The sequence below is a fragment of the Ictidomys tridecemlineatus genome, chromosome X (genome assembly GCF_052094955.1).
Source record: "Ictidomys tridecemlineatus isolate mIctTri1 chromosome X, mIctTri1.hap1, whole genome shotgun sequence".
Taxonomy (NCBI): Eukaryota; Metazoa; Chordata; class Mammalia; order Rodentia; family Sciuridae; genus Ictidomys; species Ictidomys tridecemlineatus.
In genome coordinates, this window is record NC_135493.1 from 61,340,173 (window position 1) to 61,359,775 (window position 19,603).

Here is a 19,603-nt window from a genome sequence, read left to right on the forward strand (position 1 = left end):
ACAACTGTGACCAAATAAACCTCTTTTCTTTATAAAGTATCTAGTGTCACAAAACAGATTATTACAGAACTCTATAACTACTAATATTTAGTCTAATTTCCTTAATATGGCATATAAGACCCTCCAGAACTAGTCTTTGCCACTTCCTCAGCCTCACCGCTTATCTTATTCCCTTTTCCACTTTTATGCTGCAATAGTTTTTATAATTGCCTTCATACTCCATTTTGTTTTTCACCTCTATTCTCTCTGTGTACTCACTCTCTTTGTCTCAAAACTCTCATAAAGACAACTCCTACTCATTTTCTTGCAACAGCTTAAGCATCACTTAATTAAAATGGTCTTCTTCCTCCACCTTTATCTTTATACTTCTTCCTATTATTAGTTAGTTAGTCTTTGATTTCCTAGGTTCTTATATACATCTTTATCATTGCATTGGTCACACTGTGTGACCAAAAATTGATATTTGTCTTTGTCTCTTCTACCAATCTAATCTCTAGGGACTATTTCAGATTCATCTTTGTACCTTAGTAACTTACCAGTCCTTGGTACTTAGTTGGCATGATAAGTGCTAACTAATGAAAGGAAGGATAAAAGGGGACAACAATAATAAAAGAAGAAAGGAAATATTGGAGGGAGGAACTCAGATCTTGGGATCATTCTTTGAAACACTCAGTTTATAGAAATCATTTATCCATTCTTATTTTATTTTTCAGGAATTAATTTATAATCAAATTGCATATTTCAAATATAATTCATTCATTGTATACTGAAGCTTTGATGCAGTTCTTGAGATTTCTTCCATAACTGTAATTTACAAAAGTACTCAGTATTTTTTGTAATTTGCAATCAATATATTATGCATCTCACTGAGCACTTTACAAAGTTACATATCATGAATCAGTAAACAAATATTATGTCAAATTTTGGAGGTAACATGGATCTGCTATAACAGGTAAGTTATTAAAGTTGGATATTGGAGATGAAATTTTTCCTCTGTGAACAGAGGACAGGTAGGAAATGTTCAAGATATAAAGGGAAACACTGATGCAGAAAGAAAAGTAAAGTATTTAGAGCACAGATAAATCATAATGTTTTCTTAAGGTGTTACAAGAATACTTTAAAAATGATCAGATGATCATGTATCTTATTGTACATATATATTTTTCTCTACAGGGAACTTAATAGTTGGGTTTCATCTGCACACGTCCTATTCTATAAGGAATTCCTGGCTCTTCAGAACTTGAATAACCAATGTGTTGTCTCTCTTTTTGAATGTAGCTTGATTTTGGAACTCCTGGTGTAGAAAAATCCTGCAAGAAAATTTAAAATATCAAATGTAATTAAAAGACATTTAATAAAATTCCTGTTCTTGTTTAGATATGATTATGTTTTGGGAAATTAGGCTTATATTATTTGAGTTAATTTAGAAATCTTTTTAATCATTTTTAGAAATTTGTAGTGATTTAAAATAACACATAAAATATTTTCCTTTACTAAGTGAATTCTTGGCTACTTTTAAATAACCGTTAAACACTACACTTGTAACACAATTTTTCCAGACTGATTTAGATATTGTGTAATCCAAATTCTCAGTACTAAAGTACGAAATTAATATTACAGGAGAAAATGTACATAAGAAAAACAATTATTTCTTTTTTTTCTGAATATTATGTTACCAAAGTTCATAGTCAAATACTGCACAAGGATGAATAGGAGCATAGTATTATGTCAAAACTAATATTTTTTTGTTTTATGAATTATCACATTTTTTCCTTTTTGTACAGTTTTGTACACAAATTTCTAATTATATGGTTGTTTTTAAAACACCTATTATTTCTATCATACAACCAACATTTTATCACTGCTATAGAATTATTTTATGATAGTTTCATACTCAAACTTCATTTTCCTCAGCATAACATCTTATTTTCTAAAAATTAAAAATCTCTAATCATGAATGTACTTTTTTTATTACAGAGACCCTAAGAAAGTGCCCTTGAGCATCTAAATTATCATTTTAAGACAGAACTGAGAAAGTATGAATACTGTAGGCTCTTACTGTGAGACTTCTCTATTTTTACTAGGAAACTTTCTGGTAACCTTCCTCTGTACGAGAATAACTCAAATATTATATATATGCGTGCACATGCATGTGCACACACACACACACTCACACACACACACACACACACATCCATCCATACACATACAATCACTTTGTGGTAAGGCACTGTGCATGACATTCAGGATGCAAGAATAAAAATAAAATATTTTCCCTAATCTAGAGGAATTCAAAGTCAAGTGAGAGGCATAGATCAATAGAAAAAAGATAAATAATTATGTCACCTTAGTAAAAGAATAAAGGCAACAACACAGAACTGATGGGAAGGTAGAAGAGAGAGCACTACCTCTGATTAGAGATTTGGGGAAAGGCTTCATGTAGAATATGATATTCAAGTAGATATTTTAGGATGACTCAGTTTTTTTTTCAGAAAATGAATCATAAATGCTCAGTAACCACATACTTGGAAAACAGTAGGTTAGGTATGGCCAAATCAATAGTGCATAAGCCCAAGAGTAACAAGAGATACATCTGGAGAGCTGTAAAGATAAGAGGGGCTAGAATATGAACAGCCTTTTATGCTTTCTTCAGGAGTTTTTACTTTGACCTATAAGCAGTAAGGATCAAGTAAGGTCTTTTATGCTGTCATGATAAGATCAGACTTGTTTTAAGGATGGTCATGTTGGCAACAGTGTAATATTTAAGCCTGAAATAGAAGAGACAGGTGTCAGAGTAGTTAGCAATAATTTAGAAGGGGGATAATGAAGACCTGAATTATGTCAGTGGCAGAGGAAATGGATTTTTCCAGGATTGAGGAGATTCCTGGGAGGTAGGACTTTCAATTTTAAAACCTAGATCATCCCAGTCAAACTGTGATATGTTGGTCACTTGAGATTTAGGACAAAAATCCCATGTGACTTTGTGTATGGTTAGATTTAGGGAGACTGATAAGGAAAAAAGGGATTCCTTGTGTTCAGGCTTAAATGAGTAGATAAATTATGCCATTCACTGAGATAATAGTGTATGGCAGAGGATGAAGGGGGGGGTGTTGAAGGGATAATGGCTTCTGCCTTTAAGAGCCCTGCTAGAAATATAAATGAACAGCTATCCCTTAGGCTAATAGAATCACTGGTCTATATCTAGAGAGACTTTTATGAGGTGAAATTAGATTTGAAATTTACCAACAAGATGGAACCCTGGAAAATAACAACATTTAAGTTGTGAACAGGGTTGAAGTGTTTCTGAAAATGTTTGGGGAATTATAGTCAGAGAGGCAGGCAGATCACCAGGAAAGAAGTATCCTGGAAGATGAAGGAAGAGTTCAAGAATCAGTGAGTACCAAGTGCTGCTGCTGAGGTCAGGAGTGGCAAAATCTTGATATAGGTTTTTGTATCTAACAACTATAGTACACTCAGACACCAATTTTAATAATATGGTTTAAGAATGCTGAGACTGCTTTCCATATAATCTTTAAACCACAATACAGTGAGAGATTTCTTGAGTAGAAGAAAGTTTTTCAAGTTATTAGCAGAGAGGGAGATGAAATTTTTCTTCAGATATTTTCTAAGGAGTTCTGGCCACATTCTTTCTTGTCATGTGCACACTATCTTCTCCTCATTAATATCTGCATCCCTTCAACTTTTGTTCTTTCCTTGTTTTTCACTGCTAATGCTTCCTCTACTTCTTGGAAATTATTACCAATACTTTTTGACTGAGATAGCCAAGAAAGACAGCTACGGCTGATGTCATCCCTTTTGAGTCTCGTATCCACCTCTTTTATCATCATTGCTTTTCACTCACTCCCTTCCTTCCTTCCTTCCTTCCTTCCTTCCTTCCTTCCTTCCTTCCTTCCTTCCTTCCTTCCTTTCTTGTTACCAGGGAATTATCCCAGGAGACCCTAACCACTTAGCAATACCCCCAGCCCCCTTTTGTATATTTTATTTAGAGGCATGATCTCGCTGAGTTTCTTAGGGCCTCTCTAAGTTGCTGAGGCTGGCTTTGAACTCCTCTGTCATTCTCCTGCCTCAGCTTCCCAGGCTGCTCTTAGAAGTTATAATTGAGGATAATGATAGTATAGACAACACACTGCAGGTAATTGCACTAATCTATGTAATTGTTATTCAAGATTGTTGTTTATTCTCAGTACCTTCTGGGCTTTTATTTTATAGCACTCATCACAATTTGTAATTCTATACATGTTTACTTGTTTAATATCTGTTTTCCCCACCAAATTATAGCTCCATGGGGGTAGGGACAGAACCCATTTTTTTATCATTAACTACCACAGTGCCTGGCACATTTGGTTCAACCAGTTGGTTGAATAATTGATAATGTGATGTTAGTCAATAATCTGTCTGTCCCAGACTTCCTATAATCCCATAACCTTCAAGGATCATCATTTTTCCCCTCTTCACCATGGCTTCTAATAAAATCCCCAATTATTCCATTTCAGTTTCCTTTAAAAGGTAAGTTCCTATTATCTAGGTACACCTTAATGAATGACCCTCCCAGGAGTTATATCCTTGTATAACTTCCTCCATTCCTTGAGTGTGAGAAGAACCCGTGTCTTTCTTTTAGCAGCAGAAGAAAGAATATAAATGAGATAGCTACTCTCTTGACTACGTTCCATTCTTTAAGATTCCATCCTATAAGAATGGAGCTAGATATTCTGCTGGCCTTCAAAAAATAAGGGGCAATGTTGTGAGAAGGTCTGTCAGAGGGCCACATGGTAACTGCAGGTGGCCTCTAGGAACTGACAGTTGCTCAAAGCTGACAGCAAGGAATAGTGGGGTGGGTGGAGAGGAAATAATATTCTGCAGCTGCAAGAAAGTGGATGCTGCCAACAAATATGTGAACCTGGAAGAGGATCCAACTGTAGATGAGAAGGAAGCCTGTCTAATACCTTGACTGCAGCCTTTTGAGATCCTGAATAGTGGACCTATGTTCACTCCTGATCCATAGAAACCGAGAAAATAAATGTGTTTAAATTGCTAAGTGTGTGGGAACTTGTTATGCAGCAATAGAGAATTAATACACAAATCAAAACTGATCCTGAAGCCTTGGACATTCAAACCCAGCCAGTTTCCCCTCTGTATTATCAATATTAACCTTTCCTCTTTTCTTACTTGGGCTTTCTCTTCTTGAATTTCCATACATACTGACCTAAATGAATTCAGTACAATTGTCTCTCATTTCCTTTTCTTTCAGAATTTAATATATCCCTTAAGTATTCACAGATTTTTGCCCAGTTCCATCACTGCTCCACATATTCTATTCTAAAATGTGCTAGAGCACAGTAGTAAAACAGTTTTTGTTCAATCATACATTTAGCATTTTTATCTTCTTGAATAATTAAAATCATTAAAACTCCACATTTGCATTTTCATGATTTATTGCTCTGAGGTTATTCTTCAATTTACAATGAATTTTTTTCAGAGAATGTTTCTTTGCTATCTATCGTCAACCAAAAATTAACCTCCCCCCCTCAAAATCCAGTTAATTATATTGACAAACATCAGGTATTCATTTTTGGTGAACTAGTTCTCTTTTTCTATATTTTGTATCATTTGTTAAGAAAATTTGTAAAAATAATTTTCAGATAATTATCTACCTTACTGTTTTTCTCTGATTGCTGTTTTTAAACACTTCTACAAAGAAACCCAGTTTGTACTTTGTGTTAATATGTCGTATAACTGGTGATCAGCAGTTAGCTAGTATCCAGCATTAACTTGGGTGATGTACTTCATGATATACTAAACTATACTAAAACACAAAAAACCACAATTGTGTTATTAAATTATGACAATTTAATAACTATAGTAGCATAAGACCAGTTTCACCTCTGAGTCAGTCTCATGAGATTCAAGTAGTCTTTCTTCCTTTGATCTCAAATATCCTTTTAAAGATTGTAAATGTATTTTATATAATACTTTTATATAAATCATTTATGAATATATTGCATATATCTACACATATACTAATACATATTTTATATATATATTATATCTTTGATTCATTTTTTGAATCTTATTTTAATAAATGACAGAGTAGTTATAGTTTGTCATATAAAGTAAACATTCCAAACCCATATTTGAATCAATTCTGTCACACACTTTTCTTATAATAAAGTCTTAGCATTCACTGTGATACATGAATTTGCATTATGGCAATAATCATATATAGAAATTGAGATGCATAATACATACAAAGAGTGGCTTCATGTGCATGTTTGAAGAGTATTTGTTCCCATAAACTGCTTCAGGTTTAGCTGGTCCCTGAGAGTCATCCCAATTATGAGATGGATAGTTGTAATGATTGTCCTCTTTGGGCTCATGAATCTTAAAGCTGTTTTAAATTAAAGAAAAATATTTTAGTATTTTAAAAAATATTTTAGGATTTTAGAACACTGTTATGTGAAATATTCTATATGAATCAAATAAATGAAGTTATTCAGAAGTCACATTAGACTGCTATAACATGCATAATAAAATAATGACATCCTTATGAAACTGAAAGAACTATACCATTATCCTTTTATTCTTTTGTTAGGGAATATCTCCTATGTCTGTCTCAGAATGTTTGAGAAATTATTTTGGTACTTAGATAAATGAAAAATGTAAAATTTAGAAAGTCTTAACAAATTAATATTTGTCACAACTGAATTTTCTTTCAGGAAATGTTTCAAAAGATTATCTTTTATTTGGGCAGAAGCACAGTTATGTACATATTCACAGTTGGAAACATTATTGACTATTCATCTTTCTCTCTGCAACATACCTCTTACTAAAAAGTAAATACATAAATTAAAACTACCAAATAACTTTTTCCCAGAGGAAATACTGTTTATTTTTTTCAGCATTTGTATGTGTTAATTTCCATTTTAAGGAATAACTTACTTATAATTTCTTCCGGAGAACTGTGATGATAGAGATACAGGACTTCCAGGAAGCACCCCCTCATGGGATAAGCTCCAAGGATTCTGCTCATAGATTTTTTTTAAAGAGAAAGACAAAATATGTTAGGGTTTTAAAGAAATTTGAAACACAATATATAAGAGCCTATTTTGATTCTACATGATTATAGCTAAATATTAAGACAGTTCCGGACCTGTTCCTAAAAATAAAAAATATAATTTCTGAAACAGATAACATATGTATTATACTGACAACTTTGTAAGCCTCTATTTATTTTATTCTACCTATCAATCAATCATCATTTTAGGAATGGAAAATGGTTTCCTAAAGAGGAATTCCTAGTAGATGATACATTTAAGTCACACTCTAAGCAGTAAGTGACCCTTCCACACAAAAGGTTTAAATTTAAATCCAGTTTTCCACTGTTACATTATGAAACAAATTCCCATAGAAAACACAGTTGACAGAAAGTAACTCTTGTAAATAAAAATTTAGGGCAAATCCAGAGAGCTACAGCATCAAAGGGCCACAGCATACTATAGTTTTGTAAGAAAAAAGTCTATGCTAATTAATTGTTAAAAACTTAGAATTCAAAGACTATCCTTCAAGTAAACATGAGTAGAGACTGAATTGTAGTAATATGACAATTGAAACAAGAAATCGACATTTTTAACACATATATGAGACATATAAGAGTGGATCCAGGTCTATACCAAGCGTATTGTTATAGCTACACTAGTTATGTGCAGGTATATAACATTTGTGGTATGGCTATTTTGATGGAGCCCTTTTAAAATTGAGGATAGTTTTACATAGCTATTTTGATATAGTTATTTTGATTTAGCATATAAAATTATCCACCAGACTTTGACTTAAAAAAAAATTGAAATTCACATTTCAGCTCATATCCACAATCACCCTTGAGGATAGGGAATCTTGCATTGGTAATATCATCAGGGGATGAGATAGAGAAAGGTTAGTTTTCATGTGGAAAGACCTACTGATACAATCAGGAAGAATGAGACAGACCCAATATTTCTCCATTGTTTAGATATCTTTCTTTTGTCTTTGAGCTTTCCTTTTCTGCTTTGTTTTTGCAATCTTCTTTAAAATAAAATAAAAAACCACAACAAAACAAAAAAAGAAAACCATTACTATTGAAAGTGTGATTTCAATGAAGGTTGGCAAGAAAGCCTCCCTTGTATCTATAGCTAGTCTCTCTGTTATTTGCTCAATGATGTCATAATGCGTAGAATCAAGGGTTCCTGATCATTCCATGTCTCAAGTCTTAAAGGGGCTACCCTTTTTTTCAGGGTAGATCTAATTTCTTTGGTTCATGCTTCTTTCTGTAGTAGGTATATCAGATGTGATGAAAAGAAGCCTATCTAAAATTTGGATTTGGGGGCCATAAATGCAGGTTCTTTAGCTTCAACAATGTGGATATTTTGAAGATAAGGATTCCAGAGGAAGAAGTTTCAGCATGTAGAACTGGTGTGTATCTCCTACTTGGTCAAATTTAAAATCTTTAATCCAGATCAAACTGTTAATACAACTATGTAGATATAAGAAAAAGTCTTTTTAGGCAAAATTTTAAAGTGGGTAATTATAGAATAAAAGGCAGGACCAGAGTAAAACTTACTTCCTTTTTTTGTTTTTTGGGTAGTATTTTTATCCGACCCTGAGGATGGTGGTGATAATAGTTGTGATATACGTGTGGCATTCCACTCTTTTGAGCACATCAGGGTTAAAAAAAAAAAACTACAGTTACTTAAATGGAAATAATTGCTATAGTTTAGATGTGAGGTGCCCCAAAAGCTCATATTAGATAATGCAGGAATGTTCAGAGGTAAATGATTAGATTTTGAGAGTTATAACATAACTAATGGACTAATCCATGCATTGGATTAATAATTTGAATGAATTACTGGGTGGTAACCATAGGCTAGAGGAAGTAGGTCACTGAGGACATGACCTTAGGGATTATATATCTTGTCCCTGGCTCCTCTCTCTCCCCCTGCACCCTGACTCTGCTTTATGGATGCCAAGAAGCTGAGCATCTTTCTTCCCTTATTACCTTCTACCATGGTATTCTGCCTCACTTCAGGCCCAAATCATTCAAGTCAGTGAAACATGGACTGAATCCTTTGAAAACTTGAGGCTAAAATAAACTCTTCTTCCTCATTCTTGTGAGATATTTTGGTTACAGTGACAAAAGCAAATCAACAAGACAAATTTCTCCAAAATTAGTGACTGTATCACATCTTTGAGGTAGGCTCACCATATCATTTACTGTTCAATCAGAACTCCTAAGGCAGGGAGCTATTAATGTTTAGATAGAAACAATAGGCAGATACTGGGTCTGTCCTGGTCACACTAGTTTGATGTCACTGTTATTGGACACAAAACTGAACCTCCCCATGTTCTTCAAAAACATAACCAATGTAATCTTTATTTCATAAAAAGAAATTTCTCTTCTATATCTTTTTTCAGAAATTCTTGCTATATCCTATTCAGTATTAATTAACATAATCAGGGATTCTATTGTTTTAGTTCCACAGTAAGGTTGATGCTATGAGAGTGTGAGACAGATAAATTGAATATAGCATTAAAGCATCAATAGTTCAATATGATAGTTTCAAAGAATAAATTTAAAGCCATGGGGAGGGGTTTGTTAAGGCACAATTTAGGAAAGACTTCAGATTTCCATTTCAATTCATGATCAAAGAAGGAAAACATCATCTGTGAGTTTTGGAAAACTAAAGAAATCAAGAGAAGTTTTTGGAATTCACTGGTAATACAAAGACAAAAAAAGGAAGGAAGAAAGAAAAGGTATGCTGGAAGACACAAATACGTGTAATCTATCTAGAAAAGCCAGAACAGGGCCCCATTTATTGGGAGTCAGGGGCCAAGTACTTGCCCTATTCACTCTTTTGAATCCTAGTGAAGTTTTCCCAAATGTTTCAGAATAAAAGCCATACCTAGGAAAGTAATACCTGTAACCAGGATTACTTTCAATCACAGAGGAATAAATCTGAGTTTCTCAGATGAAAGTAAGGTTTTAAGTTTATGATTAGACATGTTCATCCTCCAATGTTTCTCATGTACCAATTGCTCAAGCCAAAATCCTTAGTCATCTTTGATTCCTCTTTTCCTTTCATGCTCTATGTTCAATCTATCAGCGTGTTTTATTTGTTCTATTTCTAAAATAGAGTTCCAAGTCTGCTTTCCTCTCTCTGCATTGACACTGTCCTGTTCCAAGGACATTATGTCTCTCTGAGAATTCTGTCAGATTTCAAACCCCTCTTCCTGCTTCCAGTTGTGGCTTCCTACAAAACAATCTCTGCACAACATTCTGAATCGTTGCCATCGAGAAAATCCTCTAGTGTGACTTTCCAACTGAAAACAAACAAAACACAAATATCTTACCATATCCTGCAAAGTCCAAAATAATTCATGTACCTCATCAACATTCAGACATGCTGAATTACTTTCCTTGAAATAAGAAAACCTTATGAATTTGGTTTTCTCTCTGTGCAGAAACTTCCTTCTCTAACTTTTCATATATGAAATGGTTTCTCTCAGCCTTTACTTTCAACTCAAATTTAATCAGCTTTAATCTTTAATCAGCTTCCCTAACTTTTCCACTTAATATTACCCACCCCAAAGTCATCATACAACACCCTATTTTATTTTATTCATAAAATTTAGCGTAATCTGAAATAATCTTCTTTATTTGCTTATTTATTTACTATATGCTTCCTCTCACTTCTTGCATGTAAGCTCTGTGAGGATAAGACTTAACTTGGATATTGCTATATCTCCAGTGTATAAGACAGTTCTAGGTATATAATAGGCATTTAATATTTTGTTGAATGAATCAGTGAATAATGAAAACCATTGAAAGCATTTTTATGCTAAAGACCAAAGGGAATAACATTGATTACTTTTTTATGAAGTCTGCAATCACTATGCTGGGATCTTCTACTTTAAATATCTATGATATTTAAAGCACAAATAGGAGTCATCTGAGCAATACATAGGCATAATAGGAACCAACCTACTGAATATGCAAGTTCCTTTGCTAATAATTAAGTGCTGTGTATTTAATATCTGGTGCATTGTTGATCATCCAATCTGGGAATAAGTGGGAAAAAAAGAAATAGAAGAAAGGGAAATAGCTAAAGAGTTTTCACCCTATATTCTAGGAGTACTCCAGCAATGAAAAATTATTTCTTTTCTTGATCCTGCTTCAAATAATAATCTTATTTGCCAGAAATAGTGAGTTTAAGTCCCCTTTGAGCTCTTTTGGATCAATTGTGAAAAGAATTTTAACTTTCTCAGTATCCTTTATTATATTTCAGATTGGCTCTTTGAAACTCAGAAAAAAAGTTTTTCATTTATCATTGAAAAAGAAAACATGAGGCTGGAGTTGTAGTTCAGTGGTAGAGTACTTGCCTAGCACATGTGAGGCACTGGTTTTGATCCTCAGCACCACATAACAATAACTAAATAAGGTTAAAAAAAGAAAGAAAAAGAAATCATGAATTTATAAGTAGAAATTATACGTAAATGTAGAAAAATAACTCATTAAGAGTACAACTTAACACAGCTCGGGTATGTGGGGACACAATATTATTATAAAGATGGTCTTTCAAAACTAGAAATTTAAAGCCATAATTTCCTAAAAAAATTCATGTTAATGAACACTCTCCTATGCTATGTTGAAATTATTTCTAGACAGAGGTCCATAAATCTAATGAAATTAAGCATTTTAATCTCTGAGTAAAATATTTTCTCTCACTCTGATGTATGTCACTCACACATGCATGCACACACACACACATATGCACCCACAAATACACATTTATGTGAATATGCTGGAAGCTGCATTAAAATGTAGTCACCTCCCTTGAGTTTTATATAGTACCATTAAGAGAATACACTGAAGTATTGCAGACTAGTCTAAAGAGTGAATGCATCTACCAAAGGTGTACATTTTACAACTGTTGAGTAATATAAATCCTGAGAGAATATGAGTCATGTTACTCTCAGTTTCCTCCATTGGCACTACACCTAATAGAGAGATCATATGTCTTAAATTTTTAAAGGGACAGCCTTGATTTCATATAATTTTTCTTCAATAATGGATATTTGCTAAATATATTAGGCAAAATGGAATTATAACCTGTGCAAAACTTTTTTATGTAAATAAATACACTGATATTTAAAACCACTTTTTAAATGATAAATGGCCTAACTTTTATATCAGAAAATGTAATTTCTACTCAGGTATTACCTCTTAAATTACGTTATGAATTAGAAACAAATAAGAGAACACAAAATTTACTGGAATAGGTCTAGAAATAGTAGGCAATTTTCTATCATCTATCCTTTTTTAAATCCATGTATTTTCCTAGTGTGATCACATATATTTCCAAGATTCAAGCATCAGCTCTGCACTATTTAATCTCTTGAGCCTTAATTTCTTTATTTTAAAAATCTTTTTTTTGGTACTAGGAGTTGAACTCAGGAGCACTTTGTCAGTGAGTAATATCCCCCAGTAATAAAATAATAATAATAATTATTATTATTATTATTGTTATTATTATTATTATATTTTGAAATAGATCTCTCTAAGTTGCCAAAGCTAGCCTCAAACTTGTGATCCTCCTGCCTCAGCCTTCCAAGTTGCTGGGATTGCAGGTGTGTGGCAACACACCTAGCAATTTCCTCATTTTAAAATAGGAATAATAAAAATATCTGCCTTATATGTTTTTGCATGAACTTTAAATGAAATAATGTAGATAAAAAGCTGAGTCCAGTGCATATATGGCAAGGCATATCTTCTTATTGAGTCTACCTCAAAAATATCTTTAATGTAGAAATATATCTATCTGAATTATTCATTCCATAAGTTTTTACTGAGTACCTTCTATGTATTAAAAATCTGGACACAGAGATAGATAAGACACAGATATTGTACTTCAGAGGGAATGGACAACAGGCAAGAAAATAATCTAGTTTCTCTCTCTAAAGGATAATGAGAGGATTAATTAGGAGAAGATGCATGAAATATTTTTTAAAATGTGACATGCAACACATAAGAAAGAAATTTCTCATCACTTATACTTATTTGATTTTTTTTAAAAAAATAATTTTATTAGGATATCAAAGCTCCAGCTACTACATACACCTGCTTGATCCTTGGTGGATGAGACATCTAAGAGGATGATGGGGATGAGCCCAAGGCTGTCACCCTACCCTTGGTGCAAACAGCCCAGGAAGGTCCTGAGAGAAACTGCATGGCAATAGTTGTGTTCTTGTTGGTTCTCATTCCTGTGATCTCTCTAGTTGAGAGAAATTGTACTGGTTTCCAATGTGTCCCACTCCTTGACAGACAATATAGTGTAAAAATGTTGGGTCACCTTTTTATTTCCAACCATGCATACCTGGAGGGATCTCAAGACTGGTCCTTGGCATGCACATCTACTGTAGCAGCTGAGAAGAATAACACACTTTTTCTGATAGCATACCTACTCTGGTCCTGTGTCATTTGCCTCTGCACCTTATCCAATCATGAATTCCTGGCAAGACTGGGTGTAAATTTTACACAAAAGGTTCTGTGATTTCTCCCTCCTTCTCTCTGTGAATCACCTGGACAAACACCAGTGTCTACTCTGAGGAAAAGTGCTTCAGGCCCCCACCAGTACTGGAGTAGCCAATACCAGAGACCCATTCAAGGAACAGAGTCAATATCAACATGAAGAAACTCCCATCACTGGATAGTGGCAACCACTTCCACTGTAGGAGTAACCACACTGGGTATATTCTGCTGTACACAATATACCTTTGGGACACTCCCAAACTGTTAAGAGTGTCCCTGATTTTGTGCAATCCACAGAAACAGTGGGTTTCTCTAAGTCTAATACAGTACATACTATACTCAAACTCATTAATCACATCCAAAAAAGTACAGGGAGATTACACTACATTAACCAGCTAAAAATAAAGTCACCATTGCATAAGAAACTAAAATCCCTATTCAAAACTTCAAGGTAAAGTCACTAAGAAGGTCATCCAACAATTATGGTAGAGATATTCATTCTATCATATGGAAAATAAAAGAAGAAAATAACTTTTCCTTTCTTTTTTGCTTTTTCTTTCTTTTTGTTTTTCTTTTTGTGATGCTGGGGTTTGTACTTGGTCCTGGTCCATGCTACATAAGCATTCTAACACTGAGCTACATGCCCAGCCTTGATACCTTTTAAGATAAGATCTAATATTTATTTGTAATATATGTTCTTTATCTACTATCTGATCTAGCTCTCACACTCCTGGGTATAAATCCAAACAAAATGAAGTTAGCTTTTAAAAGAGATACCTTCATATCCATGTTTACTGTGGCACTATTCACAATACACAAAATATGGAACCAAGTTACGTACTTGTAAACAGATGAATGGATAAAGAACAAATAAATATTGGAGTATTTTCACACAGAGAAATTAATCCTGTTATTTGCAGCAAATGGATTGAACTGGAGGACATTACAGTAAGCAAGTAAGCCAGATGCATAAAGACAAATATCATATGTTCATGCTCATATGTAGAAACTTTTAAAAAGCCCTGAAAGTAGAAAATGGAATATTAGGGAATGGAATGTGCAGAAGGGAAGGAAAGGGTAGAGGACTGAGTGAACACAATCAATGTATGATGTATGCAGGTGTAGAAATATCCCAGTGACTTCCATTAATTTTTAATTTCCATTAAAAATGAAAACTCCCAAAGGTATAATTCATATACCTTAAAATTTACCCACATAAAATGTACAACCCATTAGTTTTTCAGAATTGTCCAACTATTGCTGTAACTTTATAACATTCTCATCACCTCCATAAAAGAAAATCTGTAGTCAATAGAAGTCATTCATCAATTCTCCCCAAAGACCACTGATCTAGGCATCCATCAATCTACTTTCTGACTTTTAAAAATTTCTTCTTCTGGACAATCAATATAGATGTGGTCATATAATATGTAATCCTTGGACATAGCATTGTTTTCAGTTGTGTGTGTTATATCTAAGAAACCATTGATGATACCAAAGTCACAAAGATTTACAACTGTTATGTTCTAAAAATTGTATAATTTTAGCTTTTAGCTTTACATTGTGATCTTTTCTGAATTATTTTTTGTGTATGGTGTGAAGTATGTGTAGCTTCATTATTATACATATGGATATCCAAATGCCCCAGCAAGTTTTTTTGAGAAAACTTTCTTCCATTGAATTTTATTGATAAACTTATCAGATATCAATTGATTGTGAAAGTGAAGCTTTATTTCTGAACTCTCAATTTTATTCCATTGATCTATACATCCTTATCCGATATCTTATCATCTTAATTATCACACATTTGTTTAAAAATATGAGTCTACCAACATTTTAATTGGTGTTTTAATTGTCCACATTTTGTAGTTACGGTATATTTCAAAATATATAAAAGATATACTTACTAAAATATGGTAATTTCCATTTCCATTTCCCTATTATTTCATTCTTTTTGGAAACTTTGTTAGATTTACTTGAAAAATACATATATTAATATGAACTCTAGTCATCTCACCATTTCTGAGAACACCAGAACTCATCACTTCTATCTTACGTGTTTTGATACTTTTTTTGGAAGTAATTTTTTAAAATTTATTTGTTCTAAACAGTTGTCTAACCTTCTTTAGTCCACTTCCTTGTCTCATTTTCCAGCCTCTAGTGATCACTACACGACATACAGATTGAATCTTAGCATTTACATACGAGAGGATATGCAGTATTTTGCTTTCTATTTCTGATTATTTGGCTTAATATAGTGGCCTATTCCATCCATTCTACTTCAAATTATAGTTTATCATTTTTTATGGCTGAATAATATTCCTTTGTGTGTATATATACTATGATTTATTTTTCCAGTTATTTATTAATGGGTTTGGAGATTAATTCCATATATTAGCTACTATGGATAGTACAGCAATAAACATGGGAGTATAGCTTTGATATATTGATTCATTTTCTTTAGGTATTGAGTGGGATAGCCAGATAATATGGAGATCTATTTTAAGGTGTTTTTTTTTTAAGAATACCAATACCATTCTCCATAGTGGATACACTAATTTACAAAACCACAAGATACAAAATCAACATAAAAATAATTAGCATTTTAATACATCAATGACAATATTGCTGAGAAAGAAATTAGGAAAGTAATCCCATTCACAAAAGTTATAAAAATACCCAGGATTTAAATTAAATTATCTCTACAATAAAAACTACAAAACTCTGATGAAAGACATTGAAGAGGACAAACACAAAATTGGAAACATCTCCCACATTTGTGGACTATAAGATTTAATATTGTTAAAATGCTTTTACTACATAAAGCAATCCACAGAGTCGATGCAATTCCTATCAAAATACCAATGATATTCTTCACATGAATAGGGAAAAATCCTAAAATTCATATGGAACCACAAAAGACCCCAAATAGCCCAAACAGTGTTAAGCAAAAGGAACAAATCTGGGAACATCACACTACCTGACTTCAAAATATATTACAATGCAATAGTAATCAAAGCAGTATGATACTTGCATAAAAATAGACACATAGACCAGTGTAACAGAACAGAGTGCCTAGAAATAACACCATGTATTTATAGTCAACTAATTCCTATCAAAGTTACCAAAAAATACATTGAAGAAACAAAACCTCTTTAATAAGTGGCATTACAAAAACTGGATGTCAATATGCAGAAGAATGAAACTAGGTCCCTATCTCTCACCCTACTCAAAAATCAATTTGAGCCAGGTATAGTGGCACATGCCTGTAATCCCAGTGGCACAGGAGGCTGAGGCAGGAGAATTATTAGTTCAAAACCAGACTCAGCAAAAGCAAGGGGCTAAGCAATTCATTGAGGCCCTATCTCTACATGAAATAAAAAACAGGGCTGGGGATGTGTCTCAGTGGTCGAGTGCCCCTGGGTTCAGTCCCCAGTACCAAAAAAAAAAAAAAAAAAGAGAGAGAGAGAAAAAGAAAAAATCAACTGAAAATGAATCAAAGACCTCAAATGTAACAGCTGACACTATGCAACTACTAGAAGAAAACATTAGGGAAACACATAAAGACATTGGCATAGTTGACATGTGTGTGTCTGTGTGTAGGGGGGATAAGATCTCACAAGCACAGTAAAAAACAATGGAAGGAAAAAATAGATAAATGGGAATACACCAAACTAAGAAGCAACTGTTTTGCAAGGGAAACAGTTAAAAGAGTGAAATAAGGGAAAAATTAATAAACTGATTATATGACAAAGAATTAATATCCAGGATATATAAAGAACCAAATTACCTCAATAATGCTAATACAAATAACACAGTTTAAAAGCAAGCAAATTATAAGAATAGGCACTTTCCAAAGTAAGAAATTTGAATGGCCAAAATGTTTATAAATAAGTGATCAATATCATTAGTCATTAGTGGAATGCAAATCAAAACTACAATGAATTATCTTTTTCACTCAGAATGGTTTTTATCAAAAAGAAAAACAAAGCAAATGCTGGCAAGGATGTGGAGAAAAGGGAATTCTTATACACTATTGGTGAATTCTCCAACTTTGTTCATCTTTTTCAAAATTATTTTGGCTGCTCTGGGTCCCTTTCTTTTCGTGTGAATTTTAGGCTCCTAATATTTCTTTCTGAGAAAAAAGCAGTTTGATTTTTCATGTGGCTTGCTTTGCATCTGCATGTCAGTTTGGGGATTATTGTCATCTTAACAATATTAAGTCTTCTAATCCATGAACACAGGATGTTCATTAAGGTCTTCTTTGCTTTCTTTCAACAATGCTTTGTGTTTATTGTTTTATGTTGCTTTTGTTAAATGTATTCCTAGGTTTTTCTTTTTTGATTTTGATACTATAGTAAATAAAACTATTTTCTTAATTTCATTTTTAAATTTTTTAAGTTCTTCTTAGTTATACATGGCAGTATAATCCATTTTGATAAAATTATAGAAGCATGGGATATATCTTATCATAATTAGAATCCCATTCTTATGGGTGGATATGATGGTGGTATTTATTTAAAAATTAATCATTGCTCCTATATAGATACACATTTCATTTTATATACCGGTCTTGCATTCTGCTCTATTTCAATAGTAGGGTCAATAAAGACCTGAAGTTATATCCAACCTTGTGGCAAGAGTGGGTTTATAGGAATGTACAGGTTATTCTATGATTTTTTTCTTTAAGAGCTAAAACCCTGACCCCCCTCCCAGCCTTGAGGAATAAATACATTTATGCAATAATTCAACTACCTTCAATTCAATATTCATATGTTGCTGTACTGTTGTTATAAAATACAGTTCTGAGCATTCCCTCAATCTTCTGAACATCAACAGACAAAATTGTCTTTGTTCTAGACTTGTCCTTTATTTTTGGTCTCCAATTTCAGTCCCAAATATGTCCTTCTTTCTGAGCTCTATTGCTTTCATCAATGCTTTGATCCTAAATTTTCTCTATGAATAACACTACTTGTTGAGTTTTTCACACTCAATTTTCTTTTTTTCCCATATTTTTATTGGTGCATTATAGATTTACATAATGGTGGAATTCATTGCTATATATCTAGGCATTCACACAATATAAAAATATAATTTGGCCAGTATCATTCCCCAGTGTTTCCGCTTTCCCTCCCCTCTTCCCTTCCCTGATCCCTTTCCTCTAATTTAATGATCCCCCTTAGATTTTCATGGAGATCCTTCCCATTTTTCTTTATCCTCCTTAGCTTCCACATATGAAAGAAAAATACAATTGACTATTTGAGTTCAGCTTATTCACTTAGGATAATGTTCTCAAATTCCATCCATTTTTCTGAAAATGCTATAATTTCATTTTTATTTAGGGCAAATAAAATTCTATTATATATACAAACAACATTTTCTTTACCCATTCATTGATTGATGGACACCTAGGCTGGTTTCATAATTTGGTAATTGTGAATTGTACAGCTATACACATGAACATACATATATCCCTATAATAGGCAGGATAAATACAGAAGAGTTACACTCAATTATTTTTCTGTGGAGGGAGTACTGAGGATTGAACCCAGGAGTGCTTAACCATGCAGTCCTACCAGTCCTTTTTATTATTATTTTTTAAAAGTTTGAGACAGGTTCTCACTAAGTTATGAAGGTCTTGCTAAGTTACTGAGGCTGGTCTCGAACTTGCAATCTTCCTGCCTCATCCTCCTTGGTTGCTGAGATTAAAAATGTGTGCCACTAAACCCAGCTTCAATTTTAATAAAAGATGTTCTACTGCCTTTATTTCTTTGTCTCCCTCTCTATCTTCTTAATCTCCTACTATGTGCCTCTGTCTTCCACCACTTAACTGAAAATATGTGCTGCCTCTGAATCTGAAGCCAAAAGAAAATTCTTGGTGAAACACAAAGTTTTGGAAGTCACACACTGCTATAGTTCTACCATATTTATAATTATAAATCAATATTTATAACTAATACCTTTTTATCCTAAGCTGCAGCCATATATATTTAACTGTCCACTCTGTGACTCCACCCCCATGAT

General features: G+C 33.2%; 1 protein-coding gene across 2 annotated transcripts in view; it reads right to left on the bottom strand.

The window, feature by feature from the left end:
* Positions 1-683: 683 nt before the first annotated feature.
* LOC120889045 (uncharacterized) overlaps positions 684-19,603 on the bottom strand; it is a 76,164-nt gene continuing 57,244 nt past the window's right edge. For both annotated transcript variants that reach the window (XM_040282745.2, XM_040282739.2), the window contains 3 exons: positions 6,958-7,040; positions 6,268-6,406; positions 684-1,310 (listed from right to left, as the gene is read on the bottom strand). In XM_040282745.2, the coding sequence (XP_040138679.2) occupies positions 1,179-1,310; positions 6,268-6,406; positions 6,958-7,040 (354 nt within the window). In that variant the 3' untranslated portion in view covers positions 684-1,178. The remainder of the gene's footprint in view (positions 1,311-6,267; positions 6,407-6,957; positions 7,041-19,603) is intronic.